The sequence below is a fragment of the Hipposideros armiger genome, unplaced genomic scaffold (genome assembly GCF_001890085.2).
Source record: "Hipposideros armiger isolate ML-2016 unplaced genomic scaffold, ASM189008v1 scaffold_171, whole genome shotgun sequence".
Lineage (NCBI taxonomy): Eukaryota > Metazoa > Chordata > Mammalia > Chiroptera > Hipposideridae > Hipposideros > Hipposideros armiger.
In genome coordinates this window covers 1446777-1459161 of record NW_017731521.1, presented here as the reverse complement: position 1 = coordinate 1459161, position 12385 = coordinate 1446777, and the positions used below count along the sequence as shown (strand labels likewise).

Below are 12385 nucleotides of genomic sequence, written 5' to 3'. Positions count from 1 at the left end.
AAAATATAATTGAAAAAAATCTAAAATTATATATATATTCTAATTTAAAATTTCAGTCATTGAAATTATAAATAATAAATTTTGATAAGCAGATGAAAAATGTTTTCCGCTTTTTTTCTTTTGAAAGGGAAGGAATCATAAAAGATATGGAGATCTGGGAATCATCAGGGCAGTGGATGTTTTCTGTTTATTCACCAGTGAATAAAGAGAAGAAACCTAATATTTCAGGTAACTGAAAAATTGTGTTTTTAAAGTATGTTTTATAACTACTGTTTTATCAAACCAAGACCATGCCAAATAAAGAAATTAACCACAAATTTAGCTACAGTTAGGCAAGTTTGGACATTGTTTAAAGTATCCGAGTATTCTAGCAGAACTTCGTAATTCAGAGATTGAGGTTGGAAGGTCTAATTCTTTTAAGATATGTGGTTCTCATGAGAAAAGAGTGAAATCAGGACCCACCACAATTCCAATTCTATAGGCCTAGGAAGAGGCTCTGCTTTCTTGGTTCCCTGTAGGTACAACTTCAGAACCCCTTGACTGCCTACAGTGACTAGAAGAGTCACATCCTGCCTGCCATTCAGGCCTTGGCTGCCTGATTCTGTTTTCTCTTTCTTCCCTGTCTTTCCTTCTAAGAATAGTTGTTCTTCATAAAGCGTCTTGAGACCTATCCTGGAGCTAATATTTGACAGTAAGGAGCTTTAGCTGGGCTATAGGGATAGCATTTCTTTAGAATACCCCTTTCTTCTCCATTTTCTCTTGTCTATAGTCCCTAAGCCCTTTCTGGGCTGAACCCTAGACCACCGCACTTCTGTAAGCCCACTTCTGGGTGGTCCTGGGCCTCTGCCCTATTGAGTAAGCAGCAGGTACCTAGCAGATGAGAGCCCCTGCAGTCCCTCAGAACCCTGTGATCGCTACTGTGTGCAGCTCTACCTACTCGTGCTCTGTGAGCATTTGAGTCACGCCACGCTTTAGTTATTTACTCAGTCATTCAACAAATTCGTATTGAATTTGCCTATTCTAGGTGCTAGGGGTGTAGTGATGAGCCAGACAGACAAGATCCCTCCCTTGTGAAATCCTTGAGGGCGGGAGACAATAAGTCTTACAAATAAGAGATTTTCAGATAGTGATTTTTCTATAAAGAAAATAAAAAGAAGTATTAAACCTTTCTTAATCAGTTCAGAATTGAACCTAATGCCTAAAGCCCTAAAGCAGTGGTTCTCAAAATATGGAATGTAGATCCCTAAGTAGCGTTGCCAGATAAAATATGGGATACCCAGTTAAATTTAAACTTCAGATAAACAAAGAATAATATATTTTTTTAAAGATTTTATTGGGGAATTGGGGGGAGGGGAACAGCGTTGGGGAATCGGGGAATGGGAACAGACAGGTAGACAAATTGCTGTTTTTGTTCTTCAGTCTAGTTGTGGAGGATGTTGCTTCACTGGCCCATGTTGGTAATATCATTGTGCTCTTCCCGGGTGAGGCAATCGGTTGCCGGTCATTGGTCAGCTGCTCACTGCGGCTCTTGGCCGCTCACGCTGGCTGCCAGCCACTCACGTAGCTCACGGCAGCCCACTGCAGCCCCACTGCAGCCCACGCCATCACCAGCGACTCAAGGCAGCCCAGCTCCAGGTCGAGCTGTTGTTCATCATCTTAGCTGTAGAGGGCAAGCGTCACTGGCCCTTAATGTGGGATCTGAACCGCAGCCTTGCTGCTCAGAGCTGGCACTCCCAAGCGAGCTCTTAACCAGCTGAGCCACTCGGCCGGCCCAAGAATAATATTTTTAGCATATGAATATCCCATGTAATATTTGGGACATACTTATACTGAAAACATATTTGTTGTATGTCTGAAATCAAATTTAACTGGGCATCCTGTATTATCATTTGCTGAATTTGGCAACACTGTTCCTGAGACCCTTGTAGGAGCCATACAAGTTCAAAAATATTTTTGTGATAATGCTAACACATTAATTGGCATTTTCACTGTGCTGACATTTGCACTGTTGGTGCAAAAGCATTGATGAGTAAAACTCCTTATATCTTAGTATGAGTTAAAACAGACAACAAACTGTACTAGCAGACTACAGTAGTCAATTTTTAAAAATTAATGCCATTTTTACTTCAGAGTATCCGTGATGAAATGGTAAAAGTTATTAATTTTATTAAATTTTGACCCTTGAGTGCAAACCTTTTTAATATTCTGTCTGACAAAATAGGACACACACACAAAGTGCTTCAGCCACATACTCAAGTATGATGGTTATCTTGAGGGAAAGCACTACTCTGATTGTTTGACTTGTAAGCTGAACTAGCCACTTTTTTTTAAATTTTATTTTATTGGAAAACAGCCATAGTCATTTGTTACACATCGCTTTCATGCTGCAATGGCATAGTTGACTCTTTTAAGGAGTGGACCATGCGGGGATTGAACCGGCAGCCTTGGTGTTATCAGCATGACGCTCTAACCAACTGAGCTAACCGGTCAGCCACTTTTTTTTCATGGACAATTTTTAATTGAAAGACTGACTGAGAACTATGGTTATTTAAACTTAAGTATTTGGTGACATTTTCTTTACAAAATAAATGAAGTGAGCTTGTGACTTCAAAGAAAACAATTGACAGTGTTTATTGCCAATGACAAAATTTAAGTTTTCAAGTGAAAATCAGAATCATGGAAAACTGTTTTCTGCCACTGTGAGGTTGATGACTTCTTACTAAAAGACTCTTCTGATGAGATGGCTAGTGACATGAACAAATATGAATTTTTTGATATTGTAAAATGATGTGCCAGCATTTGGAAGTTTTGGATAACTCAGTGAACTAGTATTGAATCTATGATGTTACAAAATTATACATGGCTGAAAAATCCTTTCTCAGTGCAAGATAAGCCAGTGGATTTAATATAATTGTACAAAAAGTTCATTAATATGATTTGAATCTACATTATAGCTAACCTTTAAGAAACTACCACCTGTCAAGTTTTGGTGTAATATCAAAGAAGAATATTCACAATTATCTGAAAAGGCCATTAAAGGCATCCTTTTCCAATTACATACCTGTGTAGGAACAGGTTTTCTTCATACACTGCAGCTAGGCAATATATTGCAACAGATTGAATGCAGAAGCAGATGTAATAATCCAGCATTTCTATTAAACCAAACCGTAAAGAGATATACAAACATAAAACAGTGCCACTCACTTCACTAAATTTTGATTTTTTTGTTTTGGAAAACAGTTTTTTTCATTTATGTTGATAGGGAATTGGCTTTTTATTTTTAAATAAAATTAAATATTTCCTACATTTCTCAGTTTTCATTTCAAATATGGCAAATATTGGCATATGTAAGCCATGTAAGCAAAAGCTCTTTGGGGTCCTTAATGATTTTTAAGAATGTAAATGGGTCCTGAGACCAACTAAGTCAGAGAACCTCTGCCCTTAGGCATCCGTTATGATGAATTAACTTTTCCTATGCAGCTAGAATAAATAGGACTTTTGTACCACCCTTGAGAGGATTGGAACATAGTCAACTAGATCATTTCTGTGTTCTGCGGTTCAGATGAGGAACAGCTGGAAGGGGGAGAAAGTAACTAGAGGGACAGCGTTCCTTTAGATGGAGTGGCTGTCCATTCTTAGGAGCTGAGGCCTGAATGAAGAGGTGTCACTCACGGGGGGATTTGGGGAAAATGTTCCTGCCAATTGGAATAGCTAGTGTGAAGGTGCTCATGGGAACAAGTTTGGCATGTTTGAGGATGAGTAAAGACTGAATCGCTGAAGGGGAGAGTAAATAAGGGAAAGAATAACGTGACATAAGGCCAGAGAGTCAGCCAGGGACCACAGCATGCTGGGCCCAGTTGTGCTGGGCAGCTGTGAAGAGCTTTCAGCAGGAGGGAAATGATCTGATTAGATAAAGCTCACTCAGACTTTGTATGAAAAGAAATGGTCTATTGGGTGCAGGAGTAGGGGCAACATAGAGGCAGGGAGATGAGTTAGGAGACAAATTACTGATGATTGGGTTAGAGTTACTAGCAGTAGAGACAGAATTGGTTGAATTTGGGTTTTGGTTTGGAGCTAGAATGAGAAGGATGCTGGTTAATTAGATATGGAGAAAGAGAAACACAAGGTAATTCCTAGGTTTTTTTGCCTGAAAAAGATCAAATGTTCAGGCCCAAAACCTAGGAATTATCAAGTTCTTAGAGGGAATCCAGTGTGCTGATTTGAATGCTTAGTCTTTTCTTTAATCTTGGGGTAGGGCTTCTTGGAATTAATATCTGGGTTACAAGTAATTCTCTGGAGAAAATATCCTGAACATTTTTTTTCCTGTCTTAAAAAGTTTTCCTACTTATAAAAGTTACACCTATTGCCATAGAAAACTGAAAAATACAGGAATGTATAAATAAAAGAAAGATCACATCATCTCCCAGAGATAACAACTGTAACATTTTAGTATATTTCTTTCAAAATATGCACACACAAACTTATTTCTTGCTTATATTGGGTCATTGGGAAAGTCATGATGCATTTTTGCATTGAAAAACATAGAAAAATTCGTCGTGACTTTCCCGACGACCCAATATATTTAATTAGGATCATAATCTAGTTTTGTATTCGACTTTGTTGTTTTCAGTTTGTCTCCATTACTAAAAATAATAGAATGAACATCTTTATACATTAACCCCCTTTGTTTACACATCTAATTATTTCCTGAGGTTTATTCCTAGAGATTTTATTAAGGTCAGAAAGTGTGAACATTTCTAAGGCATTTGAAGCTTATTGACAATTTTCCTCCCAAAAAAGTACCTTTTTAATTCCCTTAATGGCGATTCAGGAGAATGTCCACTTCACCACATCCTTAGGAACAATAAAAAGCATTCATTTTTAATTTTTGCTAGTCCGATAAGTAAAGCATTTTATCTCTAAGTTATATTTTTAAATTGACCTTTTTTGTTTTGTTTATTTACTGGCTATTTGAATTTTTTCATGAATTGCCTGTTTATTATCTGGCTCATATTAACTTATTTTTCTTATTGATTTGTAAGAGCTGTTTATAGGTTGGCATTAGCTCTTCTCTTGTCATGTTGCAATTATGGTTTTCCCAGCTTATCATTTGCCTTTTAATTTTGCTTTCTGTAGTTTCTGACATACAGAATATTTTTTGACACAGAAGTTTGAATATATACATAGTCAACTTTCCTTTTCTTCTCTTTGTTATTTCTCCCACTCCATTTATCTTTAGAAAATTTTCCCCCTTTAAAGATCACATAACCAACTATATTTTACTGTGATTTAATACTTTGCTAAACATTAAAGAGAGTGCACACTTTGAATTTTTTTCCTTATAATTATGAAAATTGTCTAATGATCACAACGTTAGCATATGTTCTTGTTTAGCACCTGTAGATTTACTATGCTATCAAAAGTATTGGCATTTATTTTAAAGATTCCAATTGATTCCTCACTTCAGGTTTCACAGACATTTCACCAGAGGAGTTGAGGCTTGAATACCATAACTTCTTAACAAGCAATAACTTACAGAGTTATGTAAGTTTATCTCCTATTCATCTACCTCAATAACAGATTAGCTGTTAATTACTGTCTTCTCTGTTCGTAGTGGCTTCTTCTGTTGGCAAAGTGGGTAAGGTCTGCAGTATTTTTCAGGACAAGGCTATTTTTATTTTCTAACTTACTTTCTTTGAAATTGGTTGGTTATCTCTTAGTAGGTGCAGACATGGTGGTGAATGCTAGAAACCAGTTAAATAAAGCAGCCTGTTATACAGATTAACATTCTCACCATCAAATATGAAAAAGTAAAAACAGCTGGGCTTCAATAAGTTGGGCGCCTAAAGGAAATCACATAAACTGTATTTTTCTGTTGTCTGCAGCCATGATCATGCATTCTAACCAGCACACATGTTCTCCTCCCATCCAAATAGTAGTGCGTACTGCCAGGTGCTTGCGCTTCTTAACTAGGTGGTACAGGAGTTGGAGAGCAGGGAGAGGGGCTACAGCTGGCATACCTTTGGCAAATAGGGCCAGATCAATGCAAATTTACAAGTTGTGGCCCATAAAAAGGTTTTATAAGCTTTTTGTGATTTTTGCAAAGATGTGAAGTAGTTAGAGAGATAAACACTCAGTATTGACTCATTACTTTTCTATCTTCTCTCTTCAGCTAAATTCCATCCAACAGTTAATAAGTCAGTGGAGGAACAGGGTAAATGAACTGAAAAGTCTAAATGCATCAACTCAGATAGCGTTGGTGAGTATTGAATAGTTTGCTACAGGGAAGTGTCTTCACTATTGCTTTTTTTGCAGAGAAAATTACTTTTGATTTGAAAAACAGCTAAAATTTTCTTTCAAGAATTATAATACACACCTTCTCAAGAACTATGGCATCATTTAGAGGCAAGGTGCTGGAATTCCTTTCTCTCTATTCCTCAGTCAGAAAAACACAGATAATAATGCTTTTTTAAAGCTATTTTTAGGGCAAAGTTTTAAACTTTGGTAGTACTAATTTTGAAAATTGGAAAATACTACATACATTCAAGTATTCCTGGTTATGAGTGTTAAAAAGAAATTGCTTTGAAAAATGATACAAATGCACATTTAGACTAATGTGTACTTTTGTGCTTGAAGGATACTCACCACATGTTTCTTGTCTTATACAGAAATGCCTTTAGGAGATACGTAGCCACTTGTCTCCAAAGATACGTGATCCTGACTGTAGTATATTCATTATCTCCATCAATAAAGTTATAATTTTAATACCCCCCATAAAAAGTTCTTAGGAACTTTATTTTAAAATAAGGTATTTACATTTAGAATTTAATATTTCTAATTTTCTAGGCAGTTTACTTTCTTTTTTTAAAAAAGATTTTATTGGGGAACTGGGGGAGGGGAACAACCCCGGGGAATCGAGGGAAGGGGAACAGACAAGTTGCTGTCGTTTTGTTCTTCAGTCTAGTTGTGGAGGACGTTGCTTCCCTGGCCCAAGTTGGCACCATCATTGCGCTCTTCCCGGGCGAGGCAGATCAGTCGGCGGCTTCTGGATGGCTGCTCACGCTGGCTGCTGGCTACATACGGTAGCCCATGGCAACCCACTGCCACAGGGGCTGCAGCCTACGCTGTCGCCAGCGACTCACAGCAGCCCAGCGCCAGGTTGAGCTGTTGTTCAGCATCCTAGCTGTAGAGGGCAGTGTCACTGGCCCTCGTATGTGGGATCCGAACCGGGGCCCTCTGGTGACCTGAGCCAACTCTTAACCATCGCGCCACTCGACTGGCCCGGCAGTTTACTTTCTGGAAAAGGTTATGAAAGTAGTTGCTGCCTAAACTTGGGAATGACTGCATGGTAGTCCCAACTGCCCGCTCCTTTCTTAATTATGTGCTTCCTAAATAACTAGACTCCTGTACAAGCTAATTTTTTCCACCTTTCAGTTGTTATAATGCCATTTGAGTTTAGTAGGACTTCTGGGAAGTATTCCACCCCTGAGTGAGAGGTGGCCCATCACCATTGCCGAGAGCTGATACAGAAGGCATAGTGAGTCTAGAGAACTGCAGACCCTCCCTCAGGGCTGGAGTTCCCTGCTCTTTGCCAGCTTCCTAAGGGCCCCTCTCTAGGTGAGCATCCTGGAGAGCCCACCTACAGCTGCTTAGGCGTATCAGTAGTTCACTCTTAGGCCCAGCAATTCAGTCTCTATTCTTTTCATCCATTGTGTAACTATAATACAAGTTGTTTATCCATTTACATATTATTAAGGAATATTACACTGAGGGAGAGAAGCTAGACTGAAAAAAGAGTACATACTAATGAATCCATTTATATAAAACTCTAGAAAAGACAAACCTCATCCATAGTGCTAGAAAGCAGATGAGCGGTGGTACCCTGGGGCCAGAGTTTGGGAGAGGGATGACTGGAAAAGGAGCACAGGGGAACTTTTAGGGGCGGCAGAAATGTTCTAAATCTCGATAGTGGTGGTGGTTATAAGTTTGCCAAATTTCACTGAAATGTGTTTGTGTGTGTGTGTGTATAGTATGTAAAATGGATGCGTTTTGTTGCATGTAAACTATATCTCATAAAGCTGATTTTTAAAATAAGCTGTTGGGGCTTCCGAACGAGAGAAATCATACCTGCTTGGGTTGATTAGGAAAGCAAGGCTTCTTGGAGGTAGAGAGTAAGTGAGAAGTTCCTTGAAAGGGAGATTAAGATTCTAATAAGAAGAGACAAAAGACATTTCTAGACCAGGAAATAGCAAGAGCTAATGAAGTATTTGCAGGGAATAGGAAATACTTGAATAGATTTTAGTGGTAAGCTTTTAGTAATGTAATTGTGAATCAACTTCAGTCCAAGCATTGGAGTAAGTAGACTGGGTAGCCTCTAAAGGTCCCTTACCGAATATCTAGGTTTCTTGATAAATGCAAATTAGCCTATAGACACTGAAATGTATTATTAAACAGATTTTTCTGATTTTAATATGTATTCATTGAAGAAATTTAGAAAATACTTAAAAGCATAAATAAAATTAAAATCACGCATAATTCATCAGCCAATTACTCTTAACTCATTGAGGTTGGTCCATTTTTTTGTATGCATATTCACATTGTGGGCATTTTTCTATGTTAAACATTTAACTTCACATTTTTAAGTGTACATTTAAAAAATTGAATTTGGCTCTAAAGTATATAGAAAATGTACTTGAGAATTATTCATCAAGTATTTTGTTATTTGCCTTTTTTTTTATAGCTCTCTGAAGTAAAGGATGGATTAAATCAAGCAGCACCTGCACTTGGACTTGCTAGTAAACACACAGTAACATTTGGGTCCCCAGGTAAGTGATAAAGTAATACAGGACTTCACTGATTTAGAAAAAGGATTATATAGATTTCAAATCATAAAGCTTGAAGGTATGTTAAGTACCATTTTAAATCACCCTTGCAAATTCTACCACCTTCCGTAATGGAGTGTCTAAGAATTTGGCTCATGAGGCATTTGTGCAGTGGGGGCCAGAATGGGCACGTTCTTTGGAAGACCCTATGGCTCAGGCTTTAGAAGTATATTTCAGGAAAGGTTTTTCAAGAGTTTCATAGCTATGGTGGCAGCACCTTGGAGGACTGTCTTGTCACTGTGTATAACAGCATAGCATTATACTCAAGTGACAGCTCCGGTGTGACAAGCTGAAAGTGAAAGTCCACTCCCTCATCCCTGAGGTTTCTCAAAGCTGCCTCCTGAGTGAAGGTAGATCGTGGTGCTCGTGGTGCTCATGAGAGCAGTGCCGCAGAAAGACAGGACAGCCGGGTTTAGTGGGTCTGTTGTCGCTTCTCAGTTTTACCTTTCCCTTCTCCCTTCCAATGAGCTGCTCAGCATCCAAACATAGCAAAGACAAGGGGAAACTGGGAGTGCTGGGGGGGCTTAATATGGCTACATTTTCTGACTATAAGTTGTTGTTTTTTTCTGTAGGCTTTCCAGTGAATAACAGCAACAGTGATAATGCTCAGAATTTTAGTTTTAAAATAGCCTCTGGATTTGCCACTGCTCCTTCCGGAAGCACTCCTGTGTTTGGGAATGTTCCAGCCTTTGGAGCCGCACCCTCTGCCAGTTCAGCCATTACTACATCTACTCCAACTCTTGGATTTGGAAAACCGGAAGTCACATCTGCTGCTTCCTTTTCATTTAAAACCCCTGCAGCTTCTGGGTTTGGATCTCCCGGGGTTTCAGGCTTCCCGGTTTCCACGGCAGCAGGCCCCGCTGGCGCTCCAGGGGCCCAGGCCTTTGGACACGGCAGCTCTGTGGCTGGTTTTGGTGGTCCAGGCTCCCACTCTCACACGCCTTTTTCCCAGTCATCCAGCGATCCCTTTGGAAATAACAGCATATCCACCTCTCTCCCTGCCTCAAACAGCAGCACAACAGATGATGTATTATTCACACCCAAGGATCAGCTAACAGCGGGAGAACTGGAGCAATTTCAATCCAAGAAATTTACTCTGGGAAAAATCCCACTGAAGCCACCGCCTGTGGAACTTCTAAATATTTAAAAGGACAATTTTAAATACAGAAAAAAACGACTTATAAAATTGTTTTGAGTGGTTCATATAAAAGAACATATATACACACAAGCATATATGTATGTATACACATATATGTATATTTATAAGGAACATAGCTTCCAATAATAACTTTAGGGGTTTGAAATTTAATGTTTTCTTGGGCCTAACTATTTAAGTAAAATATAATACTCAACAAGAGATTTGTTTTTTTTTTACTATAGTCATGAATGGAACTGAAAAACTTGTCAGTTTGTGCTGAATAAAGTACTTTTCTCATTCTACATCACTTTGCTATACCCTTTAAAATTTTACTTTTAAACATTTTTTTTTTTTTTAGGAAGGAGATAATTTTTAAAACCATTAGGGGGAAAACGTTTAAATATTTAGCCTACTTGCTGAATAATCAGTCGCATAACTTTCCTCCATGTTAAAGAAGATCCCCTTAAAGAGAAAAATAACAGTTTACAAGGGGAGAAAACTTTGCTTTTTAAGGTCTAGGAGGCACTTTTCCCTCATAGTTTTGTTCCCCCTTCAATTTTGTCTGTCTCATGGACCACCATTTCGGTTTTCTTCAACAGCTTTTATGGTCATTTTTATCTGAGCCTAATTTTTACATAATTCTACTTATTCCTTACATTATCCCATCAAGTGGTTGGATAATAAAGGGAATAGAAATTGGGATCTCATGTGAATGAATACTTGTACATAGGGGGTCAAGATTCACCAGCTCTGTTTGTAGAGCTTTTCTTGGAATTCTCAGACATGCTTGGATCTCCCTGTGTCCTCAGATTGAGGGGTAATGTCTTCCATATCTTATAATTGGTTGATCCAAGAAACCAAAGACCTGCCTTGAGTTGAAGCGTATGTGTCATAGCTTCTGTGCCCCTTTCTCAGGCTTCAAAAATTACACAGCTAGCACTGCGAGAACAGTTACCTACCATAGATCTAGTATTGAGCTGATTCTTTTTTTTCCCCCATAATTAAAACTTTATTGAAAAACTGACACCAAAATAGAAGAGAGCACTGTTGTGTACTTACAATTAAATGTAATTACATTATCTTGGTAGATTAACTAGAATTACTGAACTGATAAGGCTTTCTGTGATATAAGAAATTCAGGAAGTTGTGTGGATCATTAGTGTTGCTTTCTTCTAAATGAACACCCTTCTGTGAGTCTGGCCTTTCCTCCTATTGGCTGGCACAACACTGTTGAACAACCTACACAAAGAACCATGGTCTGAGCATGGCTGAAAACCGTGGTAATCCTGTAGCAACCTGGACATTTCACATCCATAAAATAAGAATTTGGACTGTGAACTAGCCGTTTCTTTTTATGTTTTTTCTTTTCCTCTTCCAAGGACGGATGTAGTAAATCTCTAGCCAAAGGCATGTTGATGTTTTTGCACGCCCAGCCCGAACAGATCTCTGAAGCAACACCCCAGACTAGAAGCATGCGACTTGGCGCGGCTGAGCTGATTCTTTTAAGTGAAAATAAAACCTTACCTAAAAAAAAATAGGCTCTCCAAATGATTTGAGCATATACACAAAGGATTCAGTCCTCAGAGGCTACCGATTTTCCATTACACTTTGAAGAACTGTATGGCTCCCACCGACAGCCTGGGACACCAGCATTTGGGATAGAATCTTTCTCTGGGGGGTGGATGTTTGACGCCAGCCTTGGTGTAGGGATCGTAAGCCAACCCGAAGTTCCTGCTTTGGTCTCAAGCTCTAAAGACTTTCCGATGTTTATTCCAACCTGCAGTTGAAGCCTAGAATTTTCCTACTCTGATGGAATGAACCATATGCTACCATAGGCTGGTTGCAGGCTTACTAGGCTCCCTCGGGTCCCAGTTGAACTTCCTAGTGTCCTGGAAGCTCTGAGGAATGCAGGTCAGGGCCCGGTGTTTCTAAACTTGCCTGATTATAAGAATCACGTGGCACTTGCTAATATATCCATTGCACTAGGCCTGGGAATGTGTTCTCTTACCAAGTGGTCCATGGCATTCCTCAGGCAAGTTTGGGAAACGAGCCTGTACAGGACACTTAGGCTACTTAGTAATATGCGATTTGGGAGTTCTGTTTACTTAATTATTGAAGCCTGTTTTCTGTACACATACACACACACACACGCACACAATGTGGCGAGCTTAATAAGATCCAAAGTTATCCAACAGTGCAGTTGTCAAAAAGCACAAAGAAGTGCTATGGGTTACTTAAAAGTGTGAGAAACTTAAGCGAAGAAGTCCAAGTAGAAGCCAGCAGTGTGTGTGCACACAGGTATTGGGTCCGAGAAGGCCAGGAACTCCTAATCGTAGGCTAAGGGGCAGCAGGGCTTCAGCAAATC

The 12385-nt window shown here is 39.1% G+C and overlaps 1 protein-coding gene and 1 pseudogene across 2 annotated transcripts in view; one reads left to right on the top strand and one right to left on the bottom strand.

Annotated features, from left to right (window-relative positions):
- The window catches only part of NUP42 (nucleoporin 42), a 19503-nt gene extending 8586 nt beyond the window's left edge, over positions 1–10917 (top strand). The window contains exons 3-7 of the mRNA XM_019652000.1: positions 93–228; positions 5468–5544; positions 6173–6259; positions 8741–8825; positions 9455–10917. Of these exons, the coding sequence (XP_019507545.1) occupies positions 93–228; positions 5468–5544; positions 6173–6259; positions 8741–8825; positions 9455–10029 (960 nt within the window). The 3' untranslated portion in view covers positions 10030–10917. The remainder of the gene's footprint in view (positions 1–92; positions 229–5467; positions 5545–6172; positions 6260–8740; positions 8826–9454) is intronic.
- Positions 10918–11014: 97 nt separating this feature from the next.
- LOC109387863 (40S ribosomal protein S27-like pseudogene) lies at positions 11015–11517 on the bottom strand (annotated as a pseudogene). The gene has a single exon (XR_002125119.1). The product of XR_002125119.1 is annotated as a 40S ribosomal protein S27-like pseudogene (transcript).
- Between the last annotated feature and the right edge of the window lie 868 nt (positions 11518–12385).